Source organism: Phalacrocorax aristotelis, chromosome 1, assembly GCF_949628215.1.
Source record: "Phalacrocorax aristotelis chromosome 1, bGulAri2.1, whole genome shotgun sequence".
Taxonomy (NCBI): Eukaryota; Metazoa; Chordata; class Aves; order Suliformes; family Phalacrocoracidae; genus Phalacrocorax; species Phalacrocorax aristotelis.
Genome location: NC_134276.1, coordinates 194760588 through 194778817, shown reverse-complemented (window position 1 = coordinate 194778817; position 18230 = coordinate 194760588). Strand labels below are relative to the sequence as shown.

Genomic DNA, 18230 nt, shown 5'->3' with positions numbered 1-18230 from the left:
CAAAATGGGACACAGAAACAATTTAGTGGGATTTCTTTCCACAGCAATGCTATTTAATGTGTATATATCTGCATATTTTCTACCATTGTACTAAATAACTTTGAAGGGAATACTCTTCCTTGATTAAATTTAAGCCTATGAGTAAAAATAATATTGGAAAAAATGTGTGTTTTCTTAAAATACACAGTGTATTAGCAGCAAAGGAGGACAAAGACTGCAATCCCCATTTCAGCTAGTCATCTTTTCCTTCTACTGTATTTTTTTCCTTTTCATATCGAGAAACTAAACTGCAAATGGAAGGTGGGGGGAAAGATTTCAAACCACCTCTCAAGGCAGAATTCCAAAAATCTCTACTTCAGGGTAGCTCAGATTCTTATCAGATACTGCTCGGTACTATAGCTTAGCTGCAGGAAAAAAAAACCCACAATTTCTTCTGAAGTGCCTGCCAGCTGCTAGCATTCCCGCTGGTGGTACTTCAAAGACAAGCCAGTACCTTCCAAGCCTAAATTTGGGTCTTTCAGCACCACCTGAGAAGGAACTGGGCTGCTTTGAAGTGCAACTTTGCACTAGCTTCCAGTCACACTCATGAAGGAACGCTCTCAGTTCTTTTCTTTCCTCTTTATAGGAAAAGTTACTGAAGGAAAAAATGGAAAAATTTTGTAGTCAGAAGAATTGGAAGAATGAGAGGAAAATGTTGTTGTCTCTGTCAGTTTCGCTGCTGGATTATCCGCTAACTTGTGATCGCTTCCATTAAACGTGTCATACAAAAATTAAACAAAGGCAGATTATTCTGTATTTGTATCTTCTAAGAAAAAGGAGAAATTGCCATCAAAAACCTTAGCTCACTTTGAGAAGGTGTAAGATAATGAGCCTTTAGAGATACAAAATCAGGTACCAAACTGGGAAATAATAAAATGGGAGTTTTGTCAGTCATGCATACTCCGTATGGTTTAAAAATACACAGAAGAGGTTTATTTAACATTTCAGTGTTCCATTCTTTATTTTACTCCTCCATTCAGAAATGTGTCCCACAGTATAAGCCTTTCTCCTTTTCTCCAATTAAAAAATGACACTCAAACCGAGGGCGTTCCACTTGTATGAAGCCAGGTTGCAGTGCCCCTTTGTTTTCAAGTGACTTTGTTCCTCTCAAAATGTTCTGCTCACTGCAGTGATGGACTGTTGAGGATGACTGCTGAGGATCACACTGGTGATGGAGGTCTATGAGGAATAGCTGCCAGTTATATATGCAGACCTACATGTGCTTTCTGGGTGGCTGTAGACCCTGAATACTCAGGGGTGCTGACATACAGCCTTAATTTTTTCAGACAGTTTGGGGTTTTTTTTCTGTATCTGAACAGTTTTAGAAATAAAATTGTTCTCCTGTTGTATTACCTATCTGGATAATTCTAAGTTCCTTAAATTATAAAAGAACATGCAGTCAGGGTTCTGGCTAATGACTTCTTACCCGATTGTAACACCTCATATTTTTCTGTTCTCTTCCAGGAAAAGTTTTTCCAAATTCCTGCCTCCGAAATCTTAACTAATAATTTTCTTCAGCAAAAGATGCAGATGACCATGAATACGATTTGTCCTCCAGGAAGAAAATTAGGTCAGCTTGCCATTATTTTAAAAGGGGGATGGGAAGGGAAAGGGTCTTTCAATCTGCTACTGCATATGCAGTCTTAGAATTCAACTTACACATGGGCAAAACTCAGAACAGAGAAATGCAGGAGCCTGTCAGGAGAGTTCCAATTAATTTGTTTTGATACATTTCTGTAATAGTAGAACTCCCTTTTGAGAAAGAAAAGTAATGGTTCAGTAAATTCTCATGTAACATGCAGTGATGTGTGAATACAGCATGTCTGTGCAGGCGCTAACATGTCATTTGTATTCATGTGGAAGTTAACCAGAACACCCTCATACTGAATTTCTCAGCACATTAGGGAAAACTGAAAGGGAATTCAGCGTATGGCACATGTTTTGGGTGAGATGCTACTTTTGAATGCACGTGTTGTTTTAGAGCATCCCTTGCTACAGGAAACATCCATGGAAATTTAGCAAAAACTTAATCCAAATCCAGTCACAGAGGTTTTTATGCAGTATTTCCGTTGTGTCAGAAAGGAGCTCTGCCTAAACTGCACATGTCCAAGGTAGCTACATGTCTCGCCGAGCTCCGATCTCCGGAGTGTACTCCCTCTAAGTACATGGCTCTCAGTGACCACCACAGCCACACTGGAGTCTTTACCATACTTACAAAAAGTGGCCCTATTGTAAAGGGTATAAAGGATGTTCCTTTTGGGACCAATTAAATTGTGTTATTGAGACACATGGCGATGAGTTTTTATTATTGGGAAATCTTTACATGTGCTATACTGTGGCGCAGCTACTGGTACCAAGTGTTTCAGGGGGGTGCCAGGGCGGGGAGGACAAGGCTTGGAAGATTGTCACTGAACACCATTTCAGATGGTGTGGGAAATTTTAAGATACAAATTGGAATTTCAAAATTAGAAATTCATTTTTATTCCTATTACCTGTTGTATGCATTTAGATATCCTAGTTAAGATCCTGCTCAGGTTATACTTCTCCCCTATAAAAGTTAGAAATTAACATTAAACTATAATTTGGGTTTTGTTTGTAGATGACTTGCCATGGCTGGAATGCTTTATCAAGTCCTATAATGTCAGAGATGCGATGAAACATCAAGTTCATTACCGAATTTTTGACACAACAGTTGCTGAAGATGTTGTGTAGTGGTGTGTTGCTAATAGGAAGTAATCCAGTAAGAATCCAGTTTTGGGGGGTTTGGGAGATCAGAGACCATATAAAAAAATCTTTGTTCCTTTCTTAGGAATTCAGCCTGTATGTATGAAGTTATAATTTGTATATTAATGTGAATGGGAATTACGCTTTGATATATTTACTACTTTCCTGGCATACAGCCTTGTGATCTGAGTGCAAGCAGAAGGCCTAAGCTTTTCACTGGAGGTTGCTTGGCTCAGGCTGATGGAAGCAATCTAGTATCCATCTGTCCTTCAGAAAGGCAGCAATGAGATCAGTCTGAACTGGTGAGTTTTACTTAGAAGTAGAGTCAGAATGATGCTGCTTTGTTAATTTCTGTGTTAAAATAAATGATGTCAGCAGTGATAGGGAAAAAGAACTCTTTAGTAAACTTCCTCTCAGACTACTTTATGCAAGCACGTGTAACCACTCTCAGTAAGCCAGTTCGAGAAGGAGGTCGTCCATTTTTAGACATTTCTTTGATTTTGCACTGATATGTACATGTAGACAGAACTCTTCCTGTTAACCATACTAAGGTAACTGCTGTGTGTACCAGTTACTATGGATTTTGACGGAGTTACGAATGTGACCGTGTAATGATTATCACTAAAATTAAAGTCAAGCCATGAAAGTAAGGCAGCGTAAAATTGTATAACGAATATTGACATTTCTAGATCACGATGATTTTTAAGGCAGCCCTGTTGGATAACAAAGTTGTTACATGCTTATTAGCTGGGTCTGTGTTTTCAAAGGCTCTCATGTATCTGGCTAAATTTACTGTCAGATTACACTGCCCAGATCTGCCTTTTCTGTCTTGCGTAATCAGATTGTATGACTAAATTTAGAGATACAGAACTCATCTAGTGATATCATGGCTTGAAAATACTGACGGACTAGAAAAATTACTTGGTGGATTTATTTTGCATTCAGAAGTCCATTGGACAAATTCAGGACATGTTTCTCCCCTGATAATTAATGTAGAAATTCCTGTCAAATCAAATGCTTTCCATCAAAGCAAAACTACTTAACATTTCAAACAGCTGGTTTTTTAAGGGAGTTTAAAAACAGGATGGAATACTTGTAAGCAGATTATTATTTTGATAGTAGATGACAATTTTTAATTTTTCAGGAATGTTTAGTAGATTATGCAATTTGTCATGTAAAATTTCATCTAAATATCTTTCTGGTACTCTGAAATATTATATAGGCTTTACACGTCAGAAACCAGGAAATTATGTTCTTTATTGATTGGCGTATAGGGAGAACCAATATTAAAAGTAATTTGTGGATATTTCCTTTAAAAAGTAGAAAAAAAAAACCAACTTTGGAATCGAGCAAGCAGTTGACCAAAGAGTAGTACTGGCTTACAAAAGCTTGCCTGAATCTGTGAATAAACACATAAGCGAACAATAGTTATAACAAGTTATTAAATGGGTATTATAAAACTTTAGACACTGGCCATATCCAAATAATTTCAGAAGTTAGGCGTTAAACTGAAGGTAGCCTTCATTTTTACGTTTCTTGTATATAGTGTCTGAAAACACTGGAAGGAAATGTTTTTATTTTTAGAATTTTGTTAACAGCTCTGACAGATATTGATATTGTACATTTTTTCTAAATAAGTCTTTGTAAAATAATAGATGAGAATGTTTTGAACTTCAGTGTAAACTAAATCCATTTCAGCACATCCCCTGTCTGAGATGCCTGCCAGAAAACTCTGCATATACATCACTTGATTTTTCTACAGTTGAATATTGTATTAAAATGTTTAATAAATATTTTTCCACATATTGAGGTTTTTTGGTATTTGAGTTTAGTTCCTTCTTCATAAGACTGTGAAAATTTTGTCATCGGTAGCCTTCATCCAAGAACATGTTCCAAATGAATGTATAGTTTGTTGGTTTGAAACATAGATGTTTAATTCTCTTTCTAAATATAATTCATAAAAATTATTTTAATCAGTAATGAAAAGTCACATATTTGACAATACTAAAGATCACTGTATAGAAAGGGATTAGTATACTGTTGAAAATGTTTGTGTCTCATTGGTAGCCTTTATACGGATCAATGGAAGTCACTGAGATGGGACTCTGGCCTTCAATTACTCATCCTGGTCAGTGTTTAGGCCTGCGAATAGCTGAATGATGGGTGGAAATCTTGAGATTGCTGTGACCTGAACTTAGAGCACCAACAGACTCCAGTTTCTGAAAGCTGAGCATCTCAGGCAGCAGTGACTTTCAGCTGTTACCAGCAACCTTCTTGGTAGAAACAAAAGTCACATTTCTCTGGGACAGTTTCTTAACCAGGTATATGGTTTAAGTTTCTAAAACATTAATAAAAGGTCAAATCTCTATTTTAATATTTTACAAAAATTACTGAAATAGATTGTAATCTATTTAAAGACACTCAAAAATTGAACCAATAGTAGATGAGTTTAACATTGGTACACTCAGAACCAATGAAAACTCCAGGCATATCTTCCTGGTGTCTCATCTTCTCCATCCACAGACATCCCAGCCTACAGGGTAACTGCATCAAAACATCAGCATCTTATTAGAAATGTGGGCTAAATGGCAGATACACATGGAATGGATATCTGGGAGGTTGTGGAGTCTCCTTCCCTGGAGACATTCACACCCCACCTGGATGCGTTCCTGTGCCCCCTGCTCCAGGTGTCCCTGCTCAAGCAGGGGGGTTGGACAAGATGATCTCCAGAGGTCCCTTCCAACACCTACCACTCTGTGATTCTGTAGTTCTGTGAATGTGAAGTATATAGCACACTGCAACATCACCACAGGCATGGGCAAAGAACATCTGATTGTAAAGGATAAGTTATGAGGGAAAATAATAAAACTATAAAAGAACAATAAGGGAGCATAAGCCCATCCCACCCCACCCTGTTACACCAGTGAGTGCCTAAATATGGTAAAATTGTAGTTTAAAAAAAAAAACAAACGAGAGCTTTCAGAAAGAAAATTAACAACAGAAAACAAAATAAACATGGGATAGTTTTTTCAGGAATGCCAGTATGATCGGGCTCCTTGAAGTCCTTGTTTTAAACACTTCCTCTTGGGAGTCTCTCTAAAGTCAGTTGGACATAAGCTCTTGGATGCCTCACACGCTCTTGAAACTCCAGTTGGAAAGACAGAATGTAAATGAGTAACATATATTGCAGAAACGAGGAGGCATTCCTGGTACATGACCTGCTGTTCTGTGGTGACTGAACTTTCTCATCAGCTTTTCCTGTTATGGGATCCAGAGATTTACAGAAGAGACTTTGAAATGCTTTGCTTAGGACTAATCCTTTGGCTACTGAGCAGCAGGAGGTGGGATTGCAGAAAGACAGCGAAGCCCACAGGCTAACAGGCTGAGGTTTACAACAGAAGGAAGAGAGTTTCCTGTGTTAACAGGGATGAGTGCTTAACTCTTCAATACCACAGTGTTTTATGTCACAAGAATTTATTCGCAGTGGGTCACTTTTTGGCCAAAACCATTGCATTCATACATAAAACTAGCAGGAACTGGGGGACTGCAATAAGGGGCAAGGCCAAATATCAAAATGGACTTGTGAAAAAATTAAGCAAATACATATGTTCAAGTTGTTCATATGTTCAGATGGAATGGGAGCAATGCAGAAAATTTTCTTCTGTGGAGGAGAGAAAACATTTCAAATAAGAATTTACTTCAAACACGCATTGTTCCAAGTGTACTGAACAGTGAATATTAAGAATTGGAAACAAGGAAATTCAGCAGAAGGTGGAGAGAGAAAGGAAGAACAGTTTCAGAGGTCAGTAGCAAAGGCAAGAAGTGATGGTAGAGAGTCTTTCTGAGACACTTTGCTGCAGCTCCTGTTCACATCATTTCCTATACATGGAATTCCCAGTAAGAACTCGGGTTTGTGGAAACATCCATCAGGTGAAGGATTACCAAATCTGAAGTGCTTGAAAAATATAAAGCAGAATTATGTTACAATGAATGAGTTCATATTTGTGGTAAAGCTATGGATGGACTTCACCCCAGAACGATGCTACAAAGTGTTTTCCCTTGTTTTCTGCTACAACTCCAATACATGCACACAGAGGTGCCTCCATAAAACTACTGCAATGCTATCATTTGTCTGCATAAACTGAGCAAATTGAAAGTCTAGGAATAAATCTACATTTAGTAGATAACTTGTTTTAATTTCAATTTTTGCAAGTAAACTAGGAGGAAATATGCTTAATGTGGAAATCTGTGCCAGAGAGGAAAAAATGAATTTTTTTGTCTCATAACTGTTCTAATTCACACAGAGCTTTGAGCATAAGTTTGTTCTGTACCTTCTCTTGTGTGTGTACAGTCTGTGGACTACCACTGCTAAAAACCATAGTTTTGTGAAGTAAAAAGCTACATCGTTATAATTGAGTCCATATTTAACTGTGATTTTGAAGACTGGCTATCAGGTAGCTTTGAATTATGGAGGTGTTATTCACTGAAAGGAAACCTCTGGATCAGGGCAGTTTAGAAGTGCTGCTTGGATTTTGTGACTAAAAGAGTGGCAGAACCGAACACTGAAAATTGGACAGATTTAAGTACAGACTTTATTTCTCTCTTCTGTCTACAAATGACCCCTTAAGCAACACAAAGCCCCTCTGAAGCAATGTTTCAAATGAAAAATATCGTCAGTCACAGGGAGATGTGTACTACCGGGTGGTTTTATTGTTTTTAACGGGGGTGGGTAAGAGGCTTGCGCCAGACAATAATGCTTTTATTCTGGCATAGATTCTTATGATTCATATGATACTCCATCTTTTTCCTGTCACCATTTCCTATGCTAAAGGTGCAAAATCCCATTAAAAAAAAATAAAGCCGTTGCAGTGATTGAGTTTTATGTAAAACCACAGTATAGACAGATGTCAAAGGTCATCTTGACATGCCGCCCTTTGATTTCTCGTCGTGCATAGGTACCCCAGTACATATAGTGATGCTCAAATGGTCTCACTGCTCATAAAGCTACAGTTGTCTTAAAGGGAGACAGATACTTTACTACTTTACACTTCCACTATTTGCTGTGTTTTGCCGAGGGTCAACGAACTAGCATTAAAACGGAGAAGGCAAGGATTTGCTTTTCCCCTACAGGTCAGTCAGTGCATTTCAGCAGTGTGCGCTGCTTGGGTCTTTCTCGCAGCAAAAAAGAAAGCTTGAAAAGCTTCCTTTGAAAGGATGGGAAAGGTCAGAAGTTACACATGAAAGGACAGTTGGGAATGAGGATTAATGAGGACTTAAATATCTAACAGTGCTCTTCTAAAAATCAGATATTGTAACTTGAAAATCTTGATGCAAATCTGTTGACTGCCATGATCTGTATGATTTGATAATTAGTATCCTTTTTAATATTATTATTCCAATCATACATAAGAGATTAACTAGGCTACTACTTGACAATTATTTTTCTAAACAAGTTTAATTCCTCTGGATCCAGTTACTGGAAATCGTTTCTGTCTGAACTGAGAGAGGTCAGTTTGGTTTTTCCTTTAAAAAATGATTGTGTGAAAAAAAAACTTGGCAAAATTACGATATTTGTCATTAGCTAGATGCATTCTTGCACTTCACCAAGTGCCAGGGCCTGCTCATATCAGATCATTTTTTCTGGCAAGGACTGTATTACACAGTGATACCTCGTAAGTGTAGCTTTTCACAGCAAGCTTACCAAGGCGTTGTAAAAATAGCAATAGTTTTCAAAGCTCATTTAGCTCTTCTGTAAGGCCTGGAAAATGTGAGTGTCTTTGGCCTACTTTGCAGTCTGTGGAAAGACATGACTGATCTGATGTGATAGGACAAGGAATTCTTAACTCACTTCTTGGTGGCTAAGGCAAAGGTATGTAAGCCTCATTTTAAATATTGAGGTCATAGGCTAGTATGCATCAGGAAAGCATAGAGCTGTACCAAATACTCCTGTCAAGAGCACATGCAGCAAAGCAAATCAGAATTTGAAATCAATTGCAGCTGAAACTGACACAAGGGAAAATGTGACAGTGATACATTCTGCTTTTGGTAATTCAGCTTTGGTAAAGAGTTGTGGTCTGAAACTTAAACCAAATAATAAATAAAACCCTAATCTGATCAAAAGTGTAATGAAACTACTTGCTCAAATAAAGGGGAGACCTCAGAAGAGGCACTGTATTGAGAAGCACTTTTTTTCTTATTGAAGATCAACTTGTCTTCCTTGAGTGTTTAATTCTTAAGGCATTTCTCCTCATAGTCGGTATACTTAGGTTCCCAATCCAGTCCAAGTAACCCTTGGATTTTCCAGTTTATTTTACTGGTACTGAAGTCTAACCATCTATGTCAGTACAGAAACACCATTGCTTGGAGCCTGTCATTGCTTTGGGATCTAGCAGGCTATCCTGAACATATCAGGTGATAAGAAGTGTCACTAATATTCGCTAAGAACTCCTCCATGCAGTCTTCCCTACCTGCAGTGAGGCAGCTGGAAGATTATTGTACAAGGAGTTAGAGATCTGTGTGCTTGCTGCTTTCTCGTGTACACAGGTGCACTCTGAGTAGCCTGTGAGTGCTTACCAACAGCGTAATCCATGATTACTCACGTGTATGCCTCTGTGCCATGGATACCATGCAACTGCTTTATACAATAGCACAATTCATCAAGGTATACGTAATAAATAAGAAACCAATTTGCATGTATTCAATATGTATTCGATCATATGTATAGTGCCTTATCTTGTGCACTTCAAATAATACATGCACCTTTTTGGGAACCATACCTTTACTGGGATAAGAGTATTGGAGCACGCTGTCCAAGGGACTCATCAAAGCTGAGCCCAGATTCCAGACTTGACAGCTGTCAGGGACTGATGAGTCTCTACCCCAGCATGGACTGGAACGCCGTGCAGCACCCGTGACCCACAAGGAGGGGATAACCTCATTGTGCAGCACCTGCGCTTCCCAGATTCAAGAGGGACATAAGATTGCTGTCACCTTTTCTATAATTTCCATTCAAAATAAGTCCTCTAACCAGCTTTGACTGCTGGTACCTTTCTTACTCAGTTCCCAAAAGAACTGGCACCTCCTCAGTGCAAAACACCATCACTTTTCATCGAACATACCAGTACTCCCGTTTTTTTCCCCAAATTCATTCACGGAGGTTGAATATGAAAAAAATGCAACAGTTGCTCTTGATCAAAAGGAGAACACTGACAAATTCAAAACAGCAGCAGATAAAATTGCAGTTTACAATAGCTGTGTCTGCACACTTGCAAAAAAAGTGTGGACAAGCGTGCGTAATGCCAGGGGGTACTGTGGTAATACAGCCCCTTAGCTACTCCTTTACAATTTGTGCTTACTTCCAGGGTTCATCTTGTTGTAAAAGAAAATTCTTTGTTGAAAAATTACTTTTGACCAATTTCCTTGGTTAAAAAATAACATTTCTGATCTTTGCGTAGGGAGTAGAGGGAAACAATTGCCAGTTGGCACTGTTTGAATCTTGATAAGCTTATTTTTTTAGAATACTGTAGAGAACTAGGTGCCATAACAGATGGGCTCAGTGGTAATAGATATATTTTCAATAAGCCCACCCAGTACCCCACCATATTTCATTGCAGACTGGAGTTGGGAGATGGGCTACATGCAGTCTTCTCACTGCAGACAAGTGAAAATTAGGCCCAACAATGTTATGACTTCATCATATTTTCTTAACAAATTTATTTCAAGTCAGGAATGGATCAGTACTTCCTGCCTCCCACAGTAATGTCCTGGCTGAAATAACAGGTGTTTCCCCACTGTCTCACACGACACTGTAGTTACCTTTCTTAGTCAAAATTAAAAAAAAAAAACTTAAAAAAAAAACGAAAAAACAAACTAAAAGAACTCCAAACCACCAAAAAACATAACCACACAAAAAACACTATGAAAACTTCTCAGACTTCTTGTAGGTGGAGTGGTAGATGTGGATGTGCATAAGGCACAGTGCCGTACTGACAGCAAATGCAAAGGCACCTGAAAACAGTACAGCACTCTCACTGGTACTGTTCCTCAGTGGAGACTGGAGAGAAGGGTGAAAATGAGAGATGGAGTTACTTGATTTAGACAGTGAGATTTGATCACAGCAAGTTTCATGATTGCCCAGCCTCCCTGCTCTGAAGATGTGAGGCTTTTTCTTAACAAAATTAGGGGGAGGTTTATTCACCTTTGCATACAGAGTACCTGTGCTGGTTTTGGCTGGGATAGTGTTAATTTTCTTCACAGTAGCTAGTATGGGCCATGTTTTGGATTTGTGATCAAAACAGTGTTAATAAGACAAGGATGTTTTCATTATTGCAGAGCAGTTCTTACACAGAGTCAAGGCTTTTTCTGCCTCTTACCCCACCCCACCAGCGAGTGGGCTGGGGGTGCACAAGAAGCTGGGAGGGGACACAGCTGGGACAGCTGATCCCAAATGACCAAAGAGATGTTCCATACGATATGATGTCATGCTCAGCATAAAAAGCTGGGGAAGAAAAAAGGGGGCGACGTTCGGAGTGATGTTGTTTGTCTTCCCCAGCGACCGTTACACTTGCTGGAGCCCTGCTTTCCTGGAGATGGCTGAACACCTGCCTACCCATGGGAAGGAGGGAATGAATTCCTTGTTTTGCTTTGCTTGTGTGCGTGGCTTTTACTTTACCTGTTAAACTGTCTTTATCCCAACCCACAAGTTTCCTCACTTTTACTCTTCTGATTCTCTCCCACATCCCACCAGGGTGGGGAGTGAGCGAGCAGCTGGGCGGGGTTTGGTTGCTGGCTGGGGTTACACCATGACATCCTCAAACCGGCATCTGTATGAATTTCCACACCTTTAGACCTGTGCTGATGTCACAGTGGAACGGGAGGGGAGATACCATTTCCCTGCCTGGCTGCAGTGGGTTGACTTCGGCTGGCTGCATGAGACCTACCCAGGTGCTCTCTCACTCCCCCTCCTCAGCAGGACAGGGGAGAAGAAAAGGTGGAAAAGCTTGTGGGTCAAGATAGAGAGAGAGAGTGCGCTTTTCATGGGCAAAACAGACTTGACTTGGGGAAAATTAATTTCATTTATTGCCAATTAAAAATAAGAGTTGGATGGTAAGAAACAAAAACAAAAACTTAAAGCACCTTCAACCCACCCTCTTCTTCCCTGACTCAACTTCACTCCTTGCTCCTCAACCCCTTCCCCCCCTAAGCAGCACAGGGGGATGGGGAATGGGGCTTGTGATCAGCCCATAACAGCTCTTCTTTACTGCTCCTTCCTGCTCCCCATTTCCCCCTGCTCCGGAGTGGCTGCAGGCTTTGGGATAAACCTGCTCCAGTGTGCAACCTTCCCATGGGCTGCAGTTCTTGTCAGGAGCCTGCTCCAGCATGGGCACTCCACAGGCCATGGTTCCTTAGGAAATATCCACCTGCTGCAGTGCAGCGTCCACTATGGGCTGCAGCGTGGGTAACTGCTCCACCATGGTCTCCTCCACGGGCTGCAGGGCAATCTCTGCTCCAGCACCTGAAGCACCTCCTTCCCCTCCTCCCTCTCTCACTTTGTGCCTGCAGGACTGTTTATTACACTTTTTTTTTCCTCACTTCTTATTGTTGTAGCATTTTACCCTTTCCAGAGGTGCTGCCATCGTGGCCTCCTAGAGGCCACCCTGCAGCCCCCGCTGCCAGCCCCCGGGCACCTGCATCCAGCACCATGTATGAACTCCATAGACACAGGGGCAGGCTCACATGCACAAAGACACTGACGTCTTGCCATTGGTGGCTGAGATGCCCTGATTTTACTTAAAGAGAACAGCAGGAAAATTGACAGCACAATAATGTGGAAAGTTGTTAATTCAAAAATTCTGGCCCATTCACTGATGGCGCAGAGCCAGGCTCTTGATGAGATGTGAGGTTTTGGTGAACACAAATAAGTTTGGTTATGATCTATAAATGGCTTGATTTCTCAAATTATGAGCAGAAATAATGTGGGACAGAAATGTGTAGTGTTCTACCCTTCTATACCCAGCTATCTGAAAAACACTTTATTAAACACTTAAGGGTATATCCTTCCCTGTACTAGATGCACACAGTTTAAATGGTACTTGGCAATAGAGGCCTTGGGCATTTTAATCAAGAGAAGAACTTAACACTTAAGGCCTAATTGTACAAATAACCCATCTGTCTTCCCCAATGCAGAACCAGAGTGATATTTTTAAGGCTAAATCAACCCCTTAGACAATCTGTTGCCACTTCTACCCAGCTGTACTTGAAGCGGTGGCACTATTAACTCATCTGAGCGACATGCAAGTGGATGGAAAGGGCTTCAAATAATTGAGCAAATGATTATCACATCTCTTCTTTTAATGGTGCTGGAACTACTGCAGCCCCAAAGATGTATGTACTCACTGGAAGAAAATGCTGTTCCATTTATTAACGTGTAAAAAAAAGGAATTGGGAAATTCTCCACAGATTTCTCTTAATCTGGGTTTTATTATTATTATTTGCAGATATTGTAAATGTGCTTTTCGTGTAAATAAGATTTTCATTACAAACCCTCTAGCATGAGCCTTTTATTCTTCCCTTTATTCTGTAATGGGAATCTCTTTGGCGTATATCTGGAGAATGTTTAAGCTTTTCTTGTTTACCCTTATTGTTCTGGTTGCATTAAGATGCTTTCAAAGGGAAAGCCACTTTAGCTACACAAATTGAGGATGACAACTGAAAGTTGGCTCTAGAGAAGAGACAAGCATAGATATAATCCCAGTAAGCCTTTTGTGAGTCCTCCTGCAGTACAGTCCAACAAAATCATGACTTTTTTTATATAGGTTTTGCCATAGACTCATGCATTTGGCTAGCCGTATGTCCACTTAGGCAAAATCCAAAGTCAAAACCTATGCCGTATTTCTTGAGGCAGTGGCTATCATCTGGACAGTTCAGTCTATTTATTCAGCTATTGTCTTTTGCAGCCACTTGAGATACAAAGATCATTGTGAAACTGAAAAAGCTTCAAGGTGCACCAGTAAATTCAGATTCATTCAGGACAGATGAATGAAACAAGCAGTCAGGTGAAACTATTTCCCAATATCCGAAGTAATTGCTAATATCTGAAGTAAACAATGACAGCTCTGAAAGACAAATGTGTTAGATATAACACTATTCGGGAAGTAACATTTTTACTAGCTTTTTTTTTAAAAAAACCAACATCAGGAGGAGCATTTTAATTCACTGTGGTCATACTTCAAACTTAGCTGAGTCCATCAAGTGAGATTCAAACACAGAACAGGAATGAAAAAATAAACTGACACAACGAGCTGAAAGAAAGCAAGGATTAGTCAGAAAAATTGGCATCAGACAATCACAATAGCAACTGTATTTCATTGTAATTTACCTAAAACAGTAAGATCTCAGCCTGAACAATCATGTTATTTTGTTAGAAGTGCATCAGAGGTATTTTCAATTTGATCTCCATGGACAGAAAACATCTGATTAATACACATAATTTTTAAGCCAGTCAAGCCAGGGACCACAGCCAGAGTTGGGAATCATGTGTGTTATGCCCCTCACAGGCAGGCATATAGAGGCAGTCCCTGTTGTAGCTTATGCATATTTATGATCAGTTGCAACACATAAATGAAACAGATGAATGGGGGGGGATGTGAAGGAAAGGATTTCAGGATAACAGTATAATTAACAAACTTGCATAGCAGCTACAGGTCAGCTGATTGTGCTGTTTTCCCGGAAGGGGTGTCGTCCCATTTAGAGTCCACCAAGTACAAGAGATTCAGTTTCCTTTCTTAGCTTTGCTACAGGTCAAGGTTTCAAATACTGTTCATCTCCCATTTGAGAAAGTAACTAAGTTTTCAAAAGCACTTTTTAGAGAACTGTTCAGCTTGTCTTTTGAAAAGCTGGCAAGGTTTTTGTCCAATGACTTTGTTAGATGCTTCCATTCAAGAGCTCTGGAACACTAGTGAATTATTCCTTTTCCTAAGGAAATGGACTCAAAGCAATGGAGCATCATGCACAAGTGTGAAATAAATCTTGCCTCTGTGTTAAAACCATAGCAGGAAAACTACTGTATATGGAGAAAACCAAGTCTGATTAAAGGTCATCACTTAATACTTCTAAAAGAAATAGAAAAAGCTCCTACCTTCTGAGATTATACACCTGGGTCCTGATATTGTGCATAATCTGTGGGGGTATGAAAAGTAGCTAGGAACTGGATCTTTACAACTCCATGATCATTCTTTTTGCACATCCAAGCAAGGCAGGAATCAATTTTTGAAAGTTTGCCCAATATATCCAGTGCTGGTTTTCATTTTCAAGCAAGTTAAACACCTTTTTGTGCCAGCAATTTTAGAGTTTGAGTTGAGACTGATACAGCCCTCCTTTGAATGCTAATGAGCAATCACTACCTTTAACATTTCATCTTTGGAAATATGGAGAAGAGTCCTCTTGTTGCTTTCTGAAAGTCAATGAGCCTTATTCATCCCTTCTGAAATTACAGCAATTTCAAAGCAGTTACATTACAGATAGGTTGGACTATGTGAATCAGAATCCCCAGTGTGTGGCTCTTTCTAGGTAATGGAATGAAGACCTAAACATACTGCACTTTATAGCAAAGATTTACTGTTGGCTTCAGACTGCTCCAGCTGATTGCTAATTAGACATTTGGCCTTAAAAACAAAACTTTGTGTGAACACACAGAAAAGCTTTCATGAATATGACTGTTAATCTTGTTAGAGTGGCACAGTTACCAAAACCATCGTGGGAAAGTAAGTATAGATATTATACCAGTACAGGCAAAAGAACTTTGAAACTTATTTCATTGGCAAAAGGCTAGAGCTCAATTCTTTCCAACATAGGAAGCAATTATTGTATCTCAAACACCCTACTTTGTTATGTGTTGGTTTGGTACATGGAAAAGAATTCCTCTAACAGATGTATCCCTTTAACACATAAGCTATCCTTTACATTCTACCTTTTTGAGAAAAAAGGAGCTTGTGTTCATATATTTAATAGGTTTAGTGCTCCTGCAGGAATTAATTTTAAATTGCTTCACCTGTAACAAAGAATATGGATGGAATTGGTGCACCTCAATGCAAGAGGAGCGGACAGCCTGGCTTGATACCAAGCTCTGTGGGGCTGCTTCTGTGTCTGGTTACCTGACTGCATTCTGAAATACTGCCCAACTCTGAGAACTCATTTTGTGGAAGTGTAGCAGTGACTTTCCAGTCTGGGAAGGACACTGTGGGATCAAGGGTTCTTACCTGATACTTAATCTTAGATGGTAATTCCTCTGAATTTCGTCTGGGTTCTGTGAATCCAGCTTGCTGCTTTGACCTCAGACACCACCACTGATGTCCTGAAATATCACCACTGGATCTTGAAAAAAAAATGCTGCCCTCTCTAACATCCCCATGGCAGGCCCTGTGCATCAGCAGGCTTTGCATAGATACAATTCTTTCTGAAGATGCAGCTTCATAAATCCCTTAAGCCCCAGCAAGTCCATGATGCCACCAAAAAGATGAGTCCTGCATTTGTCTCTGATCATAAGTTCCCAGGCCCTCCTTCATGCTGGTAGTAGTAGGGTTGCATGATCTGGCTCAGCATCCCCCTGATGTAGCTCAAAACTAATTTTTGCAGGGAGAGAGAAAAGGAGGGAAAAGATGTAGAAACTGTCTATGTAGATGTAGGGAGCAACCATCCATTTTGGCAGCATTATTGTCTTAGGTCTTAACCAATTACATCACCTGTGAAACTGTTTCCAGCAAAAGGCCATTATAGGAGAAATAGTACTAATGGTTGGCTCTCCAGAGCTCTTTGAAAAAGCTCAGATTTGCCTCCTCTTGCTGCTGGAAATATTCGCTATTCACACTGGACTCCACAGATCTTTGCAACATGATTTCTCCTTTTAGTGTGATTTGATCAACAGTAAAGTCATTAAGAGGATGACCAAAAATTGCTCTCATTAACTTGTCATAGCAAAGATGAGTGCAGCTCACATATCTCAGGACTATTATTTCAGGTTGTCTCCCTGCAAACTGAGAGAGAAAGTCTGTGCTGCTTTATATTCATCTTGCTTTTGCTTTCCAGCTACAGAGTTTAGATAGTTTTCTTTATTATCTATCTATCTGTCTGTCTGTCTGTCTGTCTATCTATCTATCTATCTATCCACCCATCCATCCACCCATCCATCCATCCATCCATCCATTTAATTTTGGCGGTAGGGAGAAGAATGTGAATTTTGTAGGATAACAGGCAGGAAAATGCTTCCATTGTCCTTGCTATTGTGCAGTAAATCCATGTCCTGCAATGGCTTTAGCAGCTACCTGCAAAGCCATCTGTGCTCTTAAAGTCCTCTCCCAGTACACACACAGTTCTAAGATTCCAGTTTTATAGTCACAGTTCAAAATCAAAGCATGTTTTAACTTGCAGAAAACCTTTTACTACTGTCCCAGCTGCTCATTCATGACATCATAACCAGCTAAGGTGTTTCTCCTGATGATGACAGATGTCCATAGGAGATTCAGCACTGAAATTGCTGAATTAATTTCTACGATGTCTTAAGATATACACAATATACCTTAAGAACAGCCTTCTGAAATTCATCACCAATAGGAAGAGAAAATTTGGACAATACAGAAAGAGAGTCCTCTTGGAGGCCAAAAGCAAAGCTGTGCTAAAGACTCCCTCAACATCCTGATGCTGAATCTTAGAGAAAACATTTCTAGTCAGATGTTGACCTGCAGACAGGAACACAAATATTTTACAGCTAAGTTCAATAAGGAGTTTAGCACTATGCATGCATCTATACTGAACAACTATTACATAAAAACCAGAAACAGTCCAGAGAGCAGAAGCTCATATATAACTTGGTTCTTATCGACTGGCTGCAAGCGCTGCACCCCCCACGAGTCATTTTGAATTGAGATTGTGGAAATGCAAGTGTTCATACAGGGTTAATCTTGAGGGGCTGTAGTTCTTCATTGAGCCTAGTCCTTACCCTCTGACTTCTAGCTTCTTCATATTGAATCTTCTTTCTACCTCTTCCTCTTCTCTCCTTTGCTGCACAGTGAAGGGCCAAATAGCACTTAGAAGATCTGTGCACTTTCCTTCATTGTTGAATAGAAAATGTGACTTTTTTTTTCCCTTACCTAGTCTTATTTAGGTAGGGTTGTCCTGACAATATGTGGAGGAAAAGGTTTCATCTTTAGTAAGTCATGGGTTCATTCACCAGCAGAACCTGCTAGATTATTTCTTGCTTCCAGAGGCCATTAAGAACCTGGCAGCTTTTCCTTACTGTCCTGTTCTGCAAATGCTTTCTCGATTTTGAGAATTTCCCCATCAAAACCTGATAAAAAGAGAGGTTAACTGAGAATTCTTAATTTTTAAATTACAGTGAATTACTAGTGGAAGAAGCTTTCTCTCCACACAAATTGGCAGCAAATCCACTTCCAGATTTATATTTGTACCCAGCT

The 18230-nt window shown here is 39.7% G+C and overlaps 1 protein-coding gene across 4 annotated transcripts in view; it reads left to right on the top strand.

Annotated features, from left to right (window-relative positions):
- Positions 1-4568, top strand: part of POT1 (protection of telomeres 1) — an 80835-nt gene extending 76267 nt beyond the window's left edge. For all 4 annotated transcript variants that reach the window (XM_075081211.1, XM_075081210.1, XM_075081214.1 and 1 more), the window contains 2 exons: positions 1504-1609; positions 2639-4568. In XM_075081211.1, coding sequence (XP_074937312.1) covers positions 1504-1609; positions 2639-2751 — 219 coding nt within the window. In that variant the 3' untranslated portion in view covers positions 2752-4568. The remainder of the gene's footprint in view (positions 1-1503; positions 1610-2638) is intronic.
- Positions 4569-18230: the final 13662 nt, after the last annotated feature.